The 18,005-nt window shown below is 44.0% G+C and overlaps 1 protein-coding gene across 4 annotated transcripts in view; it reads right to left on the bottom strand.

Annotated features, from left to right (window-relative positions):
* Positions 1-12,351: 12,351 nt before the first annotated feature.
* CRYL1 (crystallin lambda 1) overlaps positions 12,352-18,005 on the bottom strand; it is a 61,133-nt gene continuing 55,479 nt past the window's right edge. For all 4 annotated transcript variants that reach the window (XM_054824208.1, XM_054824225.1, XM_054824218.1 and 1 more), the window contains 2 exons: positions 16,596-16,702; positions 12,352-14,585 (listed from right to left, as the gene is read on the bottom strand). In XM_054824208.1, the coding sequence (XP_054680183.1) occupies positions 14,472-14,585; positions 16,596-16,702 (221 nt within the window). In that variant the 3' untranslated portion in view covers positions 12,352-14,471. The remainder of the gene's footprint in view (positions 14,586-16,595; positions 16,703-18,005) is intronic.

The following is an 18,005-nucleotide window of genomic DNA, read 5'->3' as shown; positions in this document are numbered from 1 at the left end:
GTTTGCCAATTCTTGGAAAACTACAATCGCATAAATTTTTTATTACAATGTTGTCATTTGAGTGTCTGCATGATGTATTGCTTTCCCTGTAAGGTGCTGCATCCTGAAGCAGACGCCTCCTGCAAGGAATGAGTGCGACCAGCCCATAGTGTCCCCCAGCTCCCTCCCTGGCTGTTGGGGTTGACTGGGCTCTTCTTTCTCACTGCTGCATTTCAACTGAAGTGCATCCACTACTTACACCAAGGCTTCTTTCAACACCGACTCCCATCGTATCCCTTAGGAAGCATTGAGGTGACCTCCACAAAAGCAGGAAAGTGCAGTAAAACCTGCCAGCCGGTACCTCTTTGCACTTCACCTGGTTTTGGAGATCTTTTCTGATGGTTCAGTGGCCTTTTCTCACTAGTTGTACTACAGGTCCTGCTCTGGAGCTGTTTCCCTTTTCTGTTCCCTTGTCTGTCGCAGCCTCAGTGTTGACACCCATCCCTCCCAACAGGCCCCCTGGTTAATTCAACACACTAGTGCTTACGCTGGGATGGACTGCGCGGTTCAGTCCTTCATCCAAGTGCTCCTTCCACACTCCCTGCACCTTCACAGCATCTGTTCCTTTATGACTAGTGTTATTGGCCTACATTCTTGTATGTTGACTTTATTTCCATTTCCTTCATGACTTCCCCTTTCTAAAAGGCATGAGTATCCACTCTTGGTGATTTCTTCATTACTTTGTGCAATGGTGATGTCTCAGCAGCCCTGGCTCATTTGTACCTTTCCGGGAATTATTTTATTGTATTGCTTGCATAGCTTTACCATGTTTGCTTACACCTTTCTGCAATGCCCACCACCACACTATGTTGGATCGCTTCCTTGAATATTTATCCTGTGGTTTACGGTGAGCTTTTTTTTTTCTTTTCTTCTTAGAATCAGCTGAAATGCTCCCAGAATATCTCTTTGGAAAGCACCTTCTCAGAGCTAGCCTTTACTTAGTGTGATCAAGTGTCACCCCACCTTCTTCTTGGTCTTCCTCTTGGTCTCTTTGTTAGATAAACTAATTGTTGGCTGCATGATCATTGGGTGTATGCTTATATTAAGCATTAGGCAATGATATATGTTTTAATTGTTTTTAATTTGCATGTTTATAGGGATGAAGGATTTCTGATTTGTACTAACTATATCTGCATCATCTCCAAGAGATGTGTATCTGAACTTCCCTAAAAGAACTCCAAGACCTTTGCAACTGCTCTAAATAGCTTGTTCAGTTGCTTACCGTACACTTAGGAAGACTTTTTTAAAAAATCTAAGCTGTGGATCAAACTCTCTTGACGCTTGTATTTTCACCTAGGATAAACATCATACGATCTTGTAAAAGCTTGAAAAATAGCTTTTAATCTATTTCATAAGCAGTGAGCCCAAGAGTGTAGATAAGTATGTGAAGATGGTCTCCATGCCCACAAAAAGGAAGAAAGCTCATGACCAAGTGGACAGTTAAAATAACTGTCAGCCAAAATCACGGGCGTTAGAAGGAGGAGATGTGGAAGTACGAGCAGCAGGTGATAAATCTGCTGGGCTTATCACTGTCTTAGGGTGACAGGGGTTTGGTCCCCAGCCAGGCTTTTCTACCTTGCCACGCTCAGGGCTGAGACCGTGGCTTGAGTAAACAACCTCTGCTGAGGTGTCCCCCTCAGAGCAGGCTCCCGCGCAGCCCCCGCAGCAGTTCCCTCGGTCATCTCCAACCCCCTTCCCCTGGGAGGGCGGATGACCCAGACTGCACCAGAGGGAAAACGGCAATGCAAAGATGCCGTTGAGCAGTGAACGAGCAGCTGAAAAATTAGGGAGGCTGTCAGGAACCCCAAACAGGCATGGATTAAAAAAAAAAAGATGGGGTGGTAGGACAGGAACTGTACAAGGCCACAAATGCAAAAAAAGTGCTGCTAGGAGAAAGCACACCGTGTATGAACAAACGGTGGAAAGAAACAATGAGAGCGGGCCAGGACCATTGCCCATCTTCCTGGCAGAGAAGGGAGACGCTGCCATGGACCTGGGGATGCCCCAGTGCAGCCTCCCTCCATCCCGGGCTGCGCTCAGGGTGTTATTCAGCCCCGTGCTATCTGCTGTGCTGCCTACTAGATTATTGCCAAAGGTGAAAACATACTGTCATAAAATTCTCCCTAATAAATCTGCCTTAATTAAGTCAGCTTGCAATTTAGTTGTGGAGACTATACTTTCTCCACCCAGCTACTGTGGTTTCTCCAGGTATGCGAGCTGGGGATTTTGGCCAAGAATAGAATTTGTGTGAGTGTCGCTGGTTCCATATCCAGACTGAGAAAAAAGACTTACAAAAGTAGAAGCATATATTAAAAATTTCATAATTTCTCCACAAAAGGAATAAAAAAGAAGAACAGGTGTCACAGATTTGCTAAAATTAGTTTTCTCCAGGGGAAACTGTAGGATATACCACAGGAAACGTGAAAATAATAGTTCAAGTAACCAAAAGAGTAAGGACTACCTGAGAAAAAAAATGTTTTGAAGGTCCGTATTTGCAGAAGAGGCCTGGAAACCAGCAAAAATATATCTCATGGCTGGAGAATATAAAGAAAGAATATAAAGTGAGAGCTGGAGGGAACTGGGGCTCAGAGAAGCTGCAGCAGTAGGTGTGACGAAGCAGCAGCCTGGTACACCACGTGTGCTGCCTGCGGTGGGGTCTCTGCCGCTCGGGGGGGCACGTAGGAGTTAGAAAAGGCGACTAACAGGACCCAGAATTGCTGCCCTGGGAGCCTAAAAAGGGGACATAATGTCACCCATTACAGCGACAACCAGGGTCCTGCTTCTACCACTCTGTCCCTTGTAGCTCCAAAGATAAAAACCCCTGTGGTACAAAAAAGCTTTTTGCCAGTAACTTTGTTTTAAGGCTCATGGAGCAGTTGATCATCAATGATCTCAGCAGGCACCGAGTCGACAGGTAAAAGCTGAGTCAGCCATAAAACAGGGAGCAGTTTAATCTCGGAACGTATCATGAGATTAAATCAGAGAAGCCAAACATCCCTGTCAACAGTGAGGATTAGGAAAAGGCTGCGCTCGGCTCCACTGCCAGCAGCACACAGCCCCCTCCCAGGAGGAACGTGAGTCAGAGGAGTTGCTGCCAGTGGGCAGCTGGGCTGAGCCTGGGGAACTGCAACGTGCTTCTGGGGAACGACCAAAACAGGCCCTCGAGACGTCAACCATGATCAAGCAGGGTCCAGATGGCCAGACGCTGGCGTTTGGATCTCATGTATTGAGTGAAAAAAAATCAGTAGTCACCACAAACTCAGTAGAGGCTGGAGTGGGAGGTTGGTACAATGTCTGGGTAGCAGTTAATCCATGTGGGTAGTTTTGAAATTAAAGATGATCCTCTGAGCACCTGAGAAACCCTAATAATAAAGAAAAGGGTCATCAGAAGGGACTACTGTGGAAAGAGAGGTGGATGGTAAGTGGCAAATGGACAATTCAAAGGAAGGTTTAAAAAAAGGAAAGAGAAGAAATATAACAAAATGCAATATATAACCATATGGCTACATGATCTTGGAAATCAAGCAAAGGATCATATATTAAAAAAGGGCTGGAAAATACAAGGTCTTGCATCCCTCAGAGAAACTTCTTGGGGAAGTGTACCCAAAAAGGAGTTATGAGAAGCCACCAGAGTAATGCAGTTCCAGTGTCACCATTGAAAATAAGATCACTGAGTGTTACCACAAGACAGCTATGGACTTAATGATAAACAAACCAGTCTCCCCATGGTAGCTGAGCTTTATTCAGTTCTGGTCTTTGTGCTTTCCTACTATAAACAAGGTGATCATGTATTGTTCTAGAAGTCTCTCAACACTGCCTTAATTAGGCAGCTTCCAAATTATCTCTGTTGTTTATCCCGTATTACTCATAAATCATGATCATGGTCATATTCAAGCTCTTCTTATAGGTGATAACATCCAGCGGTGATCACCTCTGCCTTTTAATGATGATAATATAGGTTTCTGAGCCTTTGATAGGATTTGCTGAAGAAGGTTCTACAACTACACATATCTTGGCAAAAGAGCCATGTGCTGCTGCTAAGATGAACACTTGTCTCGTGGCAAGTTCTCAAGCTTTCCTCACACTGCAATAATGCCATCAGATGGGCAGAAGATGGCTGTAACCTACATGGGAAAATCAGAAAAGATGCAGCAGGGATCATGGAACAGAGATCCTGGACCAGCAGGAAAATTATCTTGGAAGGAAGGAATTGATTTTGCAGGTCCAAGCTTGTTAGCCTGGAGGACAGACAGGTGAAAGAGGATGAGCTATTAACATCCCTTTCTAGCTATGCAACAGGCTGTGGCTGGGCTTCGTACGAGCTGGACTGAGCAGACTGGCCTATTTAAACATTCCAACCAAAACTCCTTTTCTACAGAAACAGGGCAGCAAGCCAGGCAGGATGCTGACACAGACCCATGGAGCAACACCCAGGACTGTGGGCAAGGCTACCCACGTCGCCTGTTTACTGAACGGCACGGGCACAGCCAGGGGCTGGGCGGCAGAGGAAGGTCCATTCTGAAACTCATCGGCAGGTTACAGGAAAGGCGGCAGCTGCAAATTACACTTTCTTGTGCTCTGCATATGCACGGGGACAGGATTGCTAACAGGGTGGCCATGCCAATAATTAACCTGAGGATACAGTCAGCGACCACTGCCTGGACAGTTGTCACGGCACGTTTGATGGCAGAAGGTGCGATGAGTCGGTAGGGCGGTGCTCTCTGAGGTAGCGCTCTGCAGAGGGCTCGGGACTGTAATTTTTATAAGAGACTTGAAATCAAAAGCCGCGTGCAGACCCAGTAAGCAGTGTTCATACAGTGTACCGGCACAGTTCTAACAAACACGTATCTTACTTTTACTGATGATAAAATAAGATTGCATTAATCCCTATCTAATGGTTTTCCTTATAATAAACTCTTCAGATACTAAGATCAGATTAAAACATAAGCTTAGGTTATTACTTAATGAAATATGTTTTTATTTGTAGTAATATAAATAATACCTGCATCTTCTTATAAAATTTATATTTTTCTCTGCTGTCATATCCTTATTTGCAATAGCTTTTGTTTTGTAAACAACAGGCTGGAGAAGTATGATGTCTTTTGCAGCAATTGTAGCTACATTCAGACTTCAAAAATGGATCAGACTTCTGTATTCACCCTTTACTATGCACTGATACAGATTTTGATAGGGGGGAGATATTCGTAATTAACATTTCTTCCTAGAAAAGGAAAGCCAAAAGCAAATACAAGACACATTTCTGGTTTACAGAATTACACAATGCTGCTTTGTGCTACTCGCTAAGCTTCCGTACGATACGGATCAGGCACAGGCACTGCCCATTCGGTTACATTGCCTGGTTACACAATTCGCTATTTCCACTACCCTGTATGTTTGAAATGGCACAATTACATCTTTCCATTACTGCATGGGTTTGAAATGACACTGCTGAGTAATATCAGAAAATCTGGTCTTGTAGTCAGAAGGTGCCGTGGAATGTGGAAAGCTCCGCACTTCTTGGTCTGCCGCCTTTGTGTTATAGTGGTGATTCCAATAATTTGTTTTTAACTGCACAGAAATACTTTCTGTATTACTGCTGAGAACTCAGTAGACAGATTGCACCCCATTAAGTTTTTAAGTAGAGCTTAAAAAGAAAATACAAGCTCTACAGCAACACAGCTGGCAGTAAAACTGACCGGTTGCTTTGCTATACAAGTGCTGCTGCTGTGCGCAGGGGCAATGCTGCACGCACCGAGAACTCGCCTGCGCCACGTGGAAATGGCCAAAGTGTTCTCTGAAGCAGCTGCTGGAGTGAAGCACAAGGCAATGGTAAACCATCCCCACCGGTACTGCCAGCTTTCATTTATGTATATGTATTGGGTTTGCACAGCAAGGTTTTGTAGCGGGGGGGGGGCTACAGGGGTGGCTTCTGTGAGAAGCTGCTAGAAGCTTCCCCCGTGTCCGAGCCAATGCCAGCCAGCACCAAGATGGACCCACCACTGGCCAAGGCCAAGCCCATCAGTGATGGTGGTAGTGCCTCTGGGATAACATGGTTAAGAAGGGGAAAAAACCACCAGGAGCAATTGCAGCCAGCAAGAGGAGTGAGAAGATGTGAGAGGAACAACCCTGCAGACACCAAGGTCAGTGCAGAAGGAGGGGCAGGAGGTGCTCCAGGTGCCAGAGCAGAGATCCCCCTGCAGCCCCTGGAGAAGACCATGGTGAGGCAGGCTGTCCCCCTGCAGCCCACAGAAGTCCATGGTGGAGCAGAGATTCCAGCTGCAGCCCATGGAGGACCCCACGCTGGAGCAGGTGGATGCCCAAAGGAAGCTGTGACCCTGTGGGAAGCCTGTGCTGGAGCAGGCTCCTGGCAGGACCTGTGGCCCCACAGAAAGAGGAGCCCACACTGGAGCAGGTTTGGTGGCAGGACTTGTGACCCCATGGGGGACGCAGAGTATAAATGATTATTGGGCAAGACAAAGGAAAAAAACCCACCACCACCACCCAAAAAAAACCAAACCAAAAAACCAGAGATTTCTCTTTCAGAAGAACCAGTTACATCAAGGCAGTTCCCAGGAACTCCTCGCTAAATGACAACCTAATTTCTTCAGTAATATCAGAGTGACAGCGAGGATTTCCCAGCCTTATCACTTTCTCTCTGGGTTGCAAACAAATGCCTCCATTGTATTCCTTAGGAGTATTATCTGTTAAAACCAACCAAGAACAAGCAACTGTGGCTTCATATGGAGAGGACGTACTGTTACAATATTGGAAAATCTAGACTTGCTGTTAAAACTTCAACAGATGATGAATGCAAAGGAAAGTTTTCAGAATGTTTTAAATTACAGAGGCTTTTTAATGTTTTCTGTTGGAAAACATCTTCGTTCGTTGTGCCAACACAGAGGTGATGAACCCTTATGGAGGCCTTGGGCAGTACATTAATACTGTCACGGTAGTTGTCATCTAGACTTAAGCTAAACAGATCAAACATCCAATTTAGGGCAAATTTACAGCTCTGTTTTATAGAATCTTTTAAAAAAGTAAGTTCAGCTTCTGCAGAAAGCTTTCCTATCTACATGCAAGTACGGGCTCTTGACCTTTCTCTGTTAGACTACATTTTGCTCATAGGTAAAGGAAAACAAGTTTCTGGATGATTCTGCACGTTATGTACCTCCGCTTCGTGTCTGAAATCCAAGTAACTGGAAGAAGTCTACAAAGCCACGTGTTAAAAATCTCCATTTCACACTCAGGTTCAAGAAGAAGTGCCATTTTATTCCAAGCATCCCTCCATTTCAGTCTTTGATGAAGGACAATCCATCCTCACTGAAGGAAGAGAATCGTCAGAGAGAGAAAGGAAAATGCTGAGGGATGTGCAACACCATGGAGCATTTCTCTGAATATACGTTAAGAAAATAAGTCATGCTCTTTTCTAGCAAGCTAGAAAACAAAGCGGTTTGATGTATTTCAAAAGTCCACTGAATTTTATGGAAACAGTGCTCTTACCAACAGCTCTCCTTGAAATGTGCTCCTCTCCCACAGGAGTGGTGCAGGCTTTTCCTCACAGCCAGGAGGACATTGGACCAATTTTTGATGAGCTGTATATAAAAAACTGCTAGTCCAGCTGCATTTGTTCATGGCTTCACTTGCAGCTGGCTTGTGGTCGGAGCTAGCTGAAACCATCCTCGGAGCATTTCACAACCACGTATCAGCATGTGCAAACCGGAGCTTCTGAGCAAATTCTGGGGGTCAAACATTCAAGGTTGCCCTGTTTTGCCTCAAAAGGTCACTCTAGCATCTTTTTTTCCTCAATTCTTACGGAACTATTGATATGACAGCTTTTGCTATTTAAATTGCTAGTTTCTTTTCTGAGCTCCCGTCTATAAAAGCGAGAGGTCTGCGTAGCCACGGCTCTGTGCCTTTTGGCGTCACACGCGGCAGTGGAGGATGCGGGCACTCACTCTGCCCAGTGGATAATTTGCTCCTCTGCTCCCAGCACATGCTGTAAGTAATATTTAAGCCTTCGTGGGTATTAAGATATGCAGCTAAACCGTGCCATTTTAATATTGCTTTTGTATGATTAAACATACACATTCAGATCAATACACCAGATTTAAGCTCCTCTCTATTATTCCTTATTAAAAAAATCAGCATTTATCATTATTCATATATGAATATTAGCTTGTATTCAATGGTCAAATGAATCATCCAAATTAAACTTGTACAATAAAAGAAAAAACTCAGAGGGGAGAAGAAAGTTCTACCTGAAAAACAAACTACGAGAAATACCAGTCGATGGGTAACTCCCTCGAAGCGGTGTGCTCTAAGCTGCGTGACCACTTAACTGAGTAACGTGCCGAAGGGAAGGATTCCTTTCTCTTTCTGAAATCACAGAAAAGAACGGCGAGAAATCCTTGGCTGTTGGCTCGATACAAAGCCTTACCAAATCAAATGTGAGGAGTTTTCCCCTGGGGTCAGTTTTTGTCTTCCCCCTCTGACTGATTAGCAGTAGGACGCGGGCATGCGCACACAGACGTGCACGCACAAGATGGGAGGCGCGGGGCAAGCGGAGGGCTACCCTGCAGCGTGGCTGGAGCTTGGGGGAATGGAGCAGAGGAGCAGGCAGCTAGAGCAAATGTATTAATTTACACTTGTTTACTCTAACTAGATCCAAATTAATTTGTGAAACATCCCCTTTGCGCCTGATAGGCTGTTGAAAGCAAAAGACCATTTGTTTTTCCTGCTGACACTGACACTAATTGCTGGGTTCACATCTGCCTGGCTCCTCTTCTCGTGGAGGGTTCCTGTCCTCCGTATCTCTGTCTCTGCAAGGGTACCACAATTACCGGTTCTCAAAGACATTTTCGGAACTCTGTATGCGGTGGGTTGACCCGGGCTGGAGCCCAGGTGCCCCCAACGCCGCTCTGTCACTGCCCTCCTCAGCTGGGCAGGGGAGAGAAAATATAACAAAAGGTTCGTGGGTCGAGATAAGGACAGGAAGAGATCACTCACCAATTACCGTCCCAGGCAAAAAAACCTCAACTCGGGAAAATTAATTTAGTTTATTGCCAATCAAATCAGAGTTAAGTAATGAGAAATAAAACCAAATCTTAAAACACCTCCCCCCACCCATCCCTTCTTCCCAGGCTCAACTTCACTCCCCATTTCTCTGCCTCCTCCCACACAGGGGGACGGGGAATGGGGGTTGTGGTCAGTTCATCACACGGTGTCTCTTCCACTCCTTCATCCTCAGGAGGAGGACTCCTCACACTCTTCCCCTGCTCCAGCCTGGGGTCCCTCCCACAGGAGACAGTCCTGCATGAACTTCTCCAACATGAGTCCTTCCAGTGTGGGTCCCTTCCACAGGGTCACAAGTCCTGCCACCAAACCTGGTCCAGCACGGGCTCCTCTTTCTGTGGGGCCACAGGTCCTGCCAGGAGCCTGCTCCAGCACGGGCTTCCCACAGGGTCACAGCTTCCTTTGGGCATCCACCTGCTCCAGCATGGGGTCCTCCATGGGCTGCAGCTGGAATCTCTGCTCCACCATGGACTTCCGTGGGCTGCAGGGGGACAGCCTGCCTCACCATGGTCTTCTCCAGGGGCTGCAGGGGGATCTCTGCTCTGGCACCTGGAGCACCTCCTGCCCCTCCTTCTGCACTGACCTTGGTGTCTGCAGAGTTTCTTACATCTTCTCACTCCTCTTGCTGGCTGCAATTGCTCCTGGTGGTTTTTTCCCCTTCTTAAATATGTTGTTACAGAGGTGCTACCACCACCGTTGATGGGCTCGGCCTTGGCCAGCAGCGGGTCCGTCTTGGAGCCAACTGGCATTGGCTCTGTCGGACACGGGGGGAAGCTTCTAGCAGCTTCTTGCAGAAGCCACCCCTGTAGCCCCCCTGCTACCAAAACCCTGCCACGCAAACCCAATACCCCATACTATGGCAATGCATCCTGCCATATAACTATATAGGTCCTGCCATATAACTATATAGGCACTGGCAGTATATCTCATCTTTCTTCTGAGAAACTGAGACTGACAGTGACATCATTTTGTCTCTAAAGGATTTTTTCTGTTTTTATAACAAGTACCACAAGCACTATCCTGCTTCCCTAATGAAGCACAGTTTGGTTTTGGGTTTTTTTTTGCCTAAAAGATGGTATAGATAGGATAACGCCAATTTCTTAATACCATTCCAATTAAATAATATGGCAATCAGAAAATACTCACATTTTAACTTTCAAATTATTATCATGATTGAACAGAAGAACAACTACTGTTAGATACTGGACTTCCCTCAGTGAAGCAGGGGAGTATTTCCCTGCATCCGCCCTTTCTTCCTTATCTTACACAAAATAGGTGATTTGATTTCCCATAGCATTAAATCAAAGGCTTTGCTATGAACGCATTGGACTCTGCTTGCAACAAGCAGCAGTAACTAATAGTAAAATACACATAATAAGGAAAACAATAAATATCAAATTGGTAAAACAGAGAAAAACTCAGTGCAACAAAGACAGGGATTTAGAAAAATCTGTAGGTGCAACTTGATTAAAAATAATACAGGATTTTAAAATATGCACTTGTATAAAAAAGAAACCACAAGATAAATTCTTCCAAAATATCTCACAGTTTACCATAAAATAGTTGCTTGAACATTCAAGCAACTATTGCTTCTTCTGCTGACAATCAAACCAAATAAATATTTGACCATATCTGCAGTAGTTCTGCAACTTTGTAGGGCTGCTGGTGTTAATTCCGAAGGAGTCCTCATAAAAAGCCAGGTGCAATCTATCATAACAAGTCTATTGCATTTGAGGAAAAAAGGAATGGGATAAAAAGAGTAAGACAAATCTGAAGCAAATAATTAAACCAATTGATTCAACAGAATTGGGATTTGTATCTTAGAAGCAGTTCACCTCTGACAAGTTGCTCCCCAGGAAGGATTCTTCACCATCCAGTTAGCAAACCTATTAGCAGTTCTGTCCACATTGTCAACTCAATGCCCTGGAAGAAGTTAGTGACGGCTTTTGGCAGCTCAGACTTTTCTGTAAGGAATTCTTTATACGTGAAGAGTTGTGACAATCTAATGATATTACGTTAATCCGCCCAGGCAAATGCATGGAAAAACCTGAATGCAGATTTATTTACATCCATTCAGAGCATCCTAAATTTCATTTACGATTTACGTTAAAAAGTCCTCTCAATGTATGTGGTGATTTGAACTAATTTATACACATTCTTTGGAGTGAATTGACTTGAGCCAGAGCAACATTTCTGATACAAAATAGGCCAAAATCAGACAAAACTTGGAATCGGGCTAATGCAGGCAGGGAGGGAGCATTGGAGGTCTCTGGTGGAACCTCCTGCTCACAGCAGCTCAGCTCTGAGGTCAGACCAGGCTGCTCAGGGCTTCATCCAGTCAGGACTTGAAAACCTCCAAGGATGGAGACTGCACCACCTCTGTGGACAACCTGTGCCTCTGCCTGACTGTCCTCATGGCGGAAAAAAGTGTCTCCTTACATCCAGGCTGAAAGTCTTGTGTTTCAACTTAACGTCCATTGTCTCCATCTTCTCACCCAGCCCCCATTTAGAGAGCCTGGCTCTGTCTCCTCGATGACCTCCCCACGGGCACTGAGGACTGCTGGTAGGTCCTCCTGAAGCTCTCTCTGCTCCAGGCTAGACAAGCCCAGCTCCCCAGCCTCTCCTCACAAGACCAGTGCTCCAGCCTCACCATCTCGGGGGCCTCCCCTACCATTTGTCCAATGTCCTTCTTGTACTGGGAGCCCCAAGCTGGGCGCAGGATTCGGACACAGTCTAATGACTGATCAGTAAAAGGGGTTAATTGTGACCAGGGTACGGGTCCCTGGGATGAGGACAGCCCATCTCATTCCTTCAGCTACCTTTTCCTAATGCTTACCAGTTGTTGTTGCATTTACCAACTAATAATTTTGTGCGCTTCAACCAAATGTCAGCTAAAATACATTTTTTGTCAAGCATCTCCCCCCAACTTGTGGCTGTGAACCTGGGTGGGAACTGATGCTCCAAGGCGAGCTTTGCTGTACGCCAGACCCCGCGGAAGAGCTGCTCAATGCACAGAAGTGCTCTGGCACTCTCCAGAGTAATTTTCCCCCCCCACAGAAAGCCATTCCCTCGCGGCATGGCCCATGTCTGCAGCAACTGTTTGCCAACACCTGAACTACAGGGGAATGCACGTTATTTCTTGTCTATTTACTCCTACTGACTTCCACAAATTATTCTACCAGGGCACTGGTTTCTAAAGACATTTTACCACTACAGTATCACACTGGAGCACAGAAGTTAATACCTTCCTCATTAAAATATTTTATTCATAAGCAAATAATACAGATGGAGGCAAATATTTGATGAGATGATTGAGTTTTAAAAATCTCAGAAGAAACAGAAGCAATGCAAGCTAAGTAGTTATGACAATGTCATACACTCATAGAAAAACAGGTGTAATCTTGAAAGTAATTGGAACCTCCTATGGCCTTGTCTGAAATATAAAAACATACATAAAATGAGGAAATCAGCCCCATAATTAATTAACTATTGCTTAATAAGGTATCAGGAGTGAGGACTGACCTCCCTAACTTCAGATGTCTAAGTGCAGGTTGAGCCACTTGCTGGGGCAATAAAAAGCAATAGAAGAAACCTGACAATGTTAAGTCTATATTGGGATAAAATAAATTGAGCTTACAAGTTTTCCTTTCTGTCCACTGATTATAAAGGAGCACAGGACAACCTCGGCGTTATGCCTCCCTCCCCATGTTTCACATCCAGAGATGTGTTCTTGGCCCACCACTTGTGTCAAGTGATGTAATTTATCTCAGGTCTCTTTTACTGTGACCAAGCAGAAATAAGTGGTATTGGTATGCTCACACAGACATTTCTGCCGTTCGGCTCAAAATGGCAACTAATTAAGTCTCAGTAACTTGTTTGTGTGCTGCACCCTCTGTAAAAAACAAGATTTGAAATGCCCCTGAGCTGAGCATTAGCAAAATGACAGCTTAACACCTCTTCATCTGTGCTGTGACTGAAGCTACATGACCAGTTAGCACAAATTCAGAAATGCTTAAGTGAAGCAGCGTGGGTGCGGGTGCGATGCACTGTTTCAACTTCTCACTATCTGCATAACAATACTGCCCCGAGGTTCCAGCTAAGATCAAAGTCCAACTGTATTACTGGGTACATTCATAATTACACTTTGTCTGCTGTGGACCAAAACGCACCACTGCAGCAACCGAGGATATTCCTGTTTCCAGGTGTATACTGCGTCCTTGTATGTGCAGGAGATGTTGTGTCTCTGCAGGAAGGGCAGCAGTAAAGCATAAATGCTACATCTGAGCCCCTGCATCTTTCCCTCTGTGGGGGAGCAAACCAGCAGATACCTGGGGTCCCTTCAGCTACAGCTGGTACATTCAGTACAGCTGAGTCCTAAATAAGCACCCCTTGCTTCAGATAACGTACAAAACAGACATGGAAACAGGTGGTGAACTGGCTTCCGAGGTCACTCAGACAGTGATGGAGCAGCCAGGGAAAAACATCCAAACTGATCCACTACACCGTACTGTCTCCCAAACTAGCTATTAAATCAAAATCTCTTATTTCTCATAGACAAGTCTTAAAATGGGCGCATATTTATGCAGCAATGCCAACGGTTAGCATGAAATATCTGACTAAAGCTGGGGGCAAAGCCATGGGGTATCAAGTGCATGGTCTTTAAGACCAAGTAGGTCTCTGGTAAGTCTTACAGAACCAGGGGTAGGGGATGAGGGGGGAGTTCTGCTCTATTTACTCACATTTAGATCATCATACAGGTACAGAAGTGCCAAAGGGAGGGAAAGGAGGAGTAATTCTTTCCCCTATGTTGTGGAATGGTGACAGAGCTGAAGTGACCCTTACAGCTGTTGAGGTCTCAGCTCACCAGCCAGTGAATCTACTCTTTGCTCAACACGAGCTTCTCCTATCTACAGTCAGTGCTTTACAAATTAACCTCGCTGTCACAGTGACTGGTGGGTGAGGGCTTCTCTTCTCCAGTAACAAACAGCTGATGTTTGCCTATTTCAGATCCCTGCATAAGCAAATATTGTTCAAGCGCTGAATTCCTAAGCAAGCTGAAAAATGCATTATTTAAAACATGGTTGTGTTCCAGAATTGCACAATATTAAAATTGCTAAAGCTACTTAATGCTTACACATCTAATGCATATATATATATAATAATTTGATAATTTTTAACTGAACTTTTTAATAACTGTTTCCAGTTATTCATGACAAATTTGGACCAAGTATTTCATTGGTCTCTACATTTGTGCATATCATTGGTTGCACATTCAGTCTCCTCTTCTGCATGACCAAAAATTTCCACTTTTTTTGAAGATCTGCTCTTCCTTTAGTATCTCCTGTTAAACAAAGTGCACCTCACTCAGATTTCATTTGTGTTTTCATTTTGGCAAGACCAGTGAGACATTCATCTCTCCATTTTCTCCTGGCATCCAGGATTTTTGGAACAACTGGAATTTTTTCAGACATAGCCTGGAACAGAAAATTTAAAAATGATTCAATCTGACATTCTGAGTAAAAAGTTTTGCATCAGCATTGTTTTCCTGCCTTCCCTGCGTCAGACCAAGTAACCATCCACTCAAACTGTAATTCAGTCCATCGCAAGCAATAGGCCGCTAATTCTGTACATGGGTGACTGGCAATGAGCTAACCTGTATGAGAAGAAAAGTGCTCCCACTTGGAGAAGGTTGGCCTGAATGTGGCAATGAAGGTGCCTACAGAAACATTAAAGCATCAGCCTCTTCTCTTGGTTTGCCCCACACAGCCACTGTCTAGTCTCTTTGATAATAACCTTTTATTAAATAGGAAGGTGGCAACCTGGCCACTTATGTGGCTAAAAAAGTGCTCTAAACCACATTCCTGTGTGTGTGTGTTTAAAGCCGTGATCTCTCTTCTGGCTCCTAATAAATGCAATGAGGGATACCACATTTATTAAAAACATTTTGTCTTAGGAGTGCCAGTTATAATCAAAATGTCAGGGGAAGACACATAACAAACACAGAATTATGATTTTTGTTGTTTATTGGAATAACAGCACTATTTGAGGACATGGAGGTAGAAGTCTGAACAGGTTATCACACAAAAATGATATTTAAAACAAAATGGAAAAAATAAAGTATTTCTGAGTGCATAATCAAAGTTGTCTTAGAAATGCCAGTTAAATGTATCACTGAAAGGAGAACAAGAGGCAGTAAGCTCTGGCCAGCTAGTACTTGTAACAGATTTTCTTTCAAAGAAAAAAAGCTGGTTTGAGAGCTCAGGTAGAGATCACAAGGTCATCTTTGCCAAAATAGCACCTGAGGTCTGAGGTTAAAAAGGCAAGTGTTGAGAAACTGGGTAAAACCTGGACCTGCTACCAATGACTGGCAAGTTGCAGTCGCCCCCGAAAAAAGTCAGGGGGAGGGACAGAGGAGTAAGATAAGAAATGTTTAATGTTTTACTCTTAAGAGGATTCTTGCAAACCCATCTTTGGCATTGAAGACCAAAGATAATAGAGAGACACAGAAACAGACGGTGAAATGGAATCCAGCTTTCCATAAAGAAACTCAAACTGTTTCATACTAATCAAAAGCTTCTAATTGTGCATAACTCCACAATTATTATTGATTGTTATTATAAGCAGTCTATCTTGTTTAAGCATAAAAGAATCTTTTTCCTTTTTAACATAGCTGATGTTGAATTTATATAAATAGGAACAAAAAAAAAAAAAAAAAGAAACAAAAATGCTGTCTTCCAGTCAGAGAACTTCCATATACGGAATCAGTCTGACAGCTCATCAAGAACAATTCAACACATACACGTTTTTTAGCGAAGCATTAAAAAAAGGAAACTATGAAAAGGCAGAGCTAGGAAGTAATACTTCAGTTAATTCCTGTGATCATACAAAGTAGTCTATATAGTGAGTCACGGGCTTAGAAATGTTAATAGACAAACTGGGTCCCAATCCAGCATAGCACTTAAATACATCTTATCTTTAAACATGCAAGTAAACTTACCGGACTGCTCATAAGCATAACTTAAATGTGTATTTGCATGTTACAGACTGGAGTTCTAGTTTGTAAAGTATACAAAACCAAGAAAAAGAACAATCAGAAGAAAAAAGCTACAGGGTTTATGCCAGAAGATGGAGTAGGAGGAAGACATGGGGAGAAAAGTCATGTAGGAAAGGAAGCTCAGAGCTGTGGTAAGGACAGAAGTGGTACGAAATAGCGTGGAGGATTACTGTCAATAACCCATAGTTGTTAGCAGTAGACTCCTCCATCTAGTAATGCTGTTACTCAGCTGCTAGATCACCTTCTCTTGATGTATGTCAAAGTGCTTTGAAAAGGGACATACATGCATTCTATACTCATCTTTTCAAAGTACATATTCACACAAGAAATACAGACACCTCTAACAGTAAACTGAAATGGTACAAATGTTAAAATAAAAGCTAACGAACTCTGTTACGAATGTCACTGCATTTATCAACTCCATATTTACCTGATTGACTTTCTGCTCAATTTCACCTGAAAATTCTGGAACTGGTCCAAAGGTGTTGAGAACATGTCTCATACCTTCACGGTATCTTTCGCAGTAATTTGAAATACCTAAAAATAAGAGTGAAAAATTGCATTTCAACAGAAAATCCTACTTAAGGTCAATAAGGCTGCCTGTGCTTATGCACTGTCTTAAATCAGAGTCCAAAATAAAGGTGTGCTCTTATGCTTAAGACACCTAATTGTCATCAAGGAAAAATGGATTCTATCCACCGCACTTCCATTAAGGTTCATGGAAAAATCATTCGGGATGTGCCTTCATTGCAAATCCAATTAATGCTACATACCAACAGGCAATGCTATGTGAGGGGTGTAGTACACAACCATGGATATACTCGTGCTTTGTTACTTGAGACCAGAAAGCTTCCCCAACCAGTGTCCACAAGGAGAGTGCTCTCACGTCTCCTCTCCTCCTGTTTGGTATGTGTCCTATCAGTTGAAGCATTCCTGTTGTTACTTTTATTTACTGACCTGGAGCGTATCAAGAGCAGTATGGCTTGGGGAGAAAGGGTCAATGGCATAGAGACCCAGGTGGCCTCCAGTGAACGAGGAAAAGATGGATCTTCCAGATCAGTATCGTGTATTGCAACTTGGGTTAACAACAGGGATTTGGCTTTTAGGATCCTCTTTGATGGTTGAGCACTGCCAGGGGAAGATGGGATCCACCTGACAAAGTGGAGAAAAAGCATCTTTGCCAAAAACCTGGCCAATGTGGTAAGAAAAGCTTTATATTAGGAAAACTGGAAAAGTGAAATTACAACCTGTAGTCAAGTGAGGAAGGGGTGTACGGGTTGGGAGAAAAAAAAAAAAGAGTGCAGGGTAACAGGTACAAGAGAAACCTCAAAGTAAAAAAAAAGGCAGAAGTCCACCTCTAGTGCACGTGCACAAATGCACGCAACCTGGGAAACAAACAGGGCAAATAAGAGCTCCATGTGTGGTCACACAACTACATTGTCAGAGCAACTGAGGTGTGGTGGGATAGCTCACACAGCTGGAGTGCTGCAGTGGACAGATACACACTTCAGGAAAGACAAAGAGGAAAGACAAGGAGGGGATGTGCTATCTCTGTAAAGGAGCAGATGTATGGAGTGTTCTACGGGATGGGCGACTGGCTGGGTGAGAGCCTGTTGGTCAGCACCAATGGAGATGCCAGTAAAGGACAGCATCCTCCAAAGGCAAAACCAGTCCATCCTGATATTCAGGAAGACAAGTAAATGCATCAAGAGATTGGCTTGGATGAGCTCCAGTGCAAAAAGGCAGCATACAGGAGGTGGAAGCAAGGACAGGCTGTAAAGGAGAAATTTCAAAACACTGCCTGGGCATGTAAGGATGGTGTCAGGAAAGCCAAAGCTCA

Source organism: Grus americana, chromosome 1 (assembly GCF_028858705.1).
Source record: "Grus americana isolate bGruAme1 chromosome 1, bGruAme1.mat, whole genome shotgun sequence".
NCBI classification, from domain to species: domain Eukaryota; kingdom Metazoa; phylum Chordata; class Aves; order Gruiformes; family Gruidae; genus Grus; species Grus americana.
This window is presented reverse-complemented; position numbering and strand designations above follow the sequence as displayed.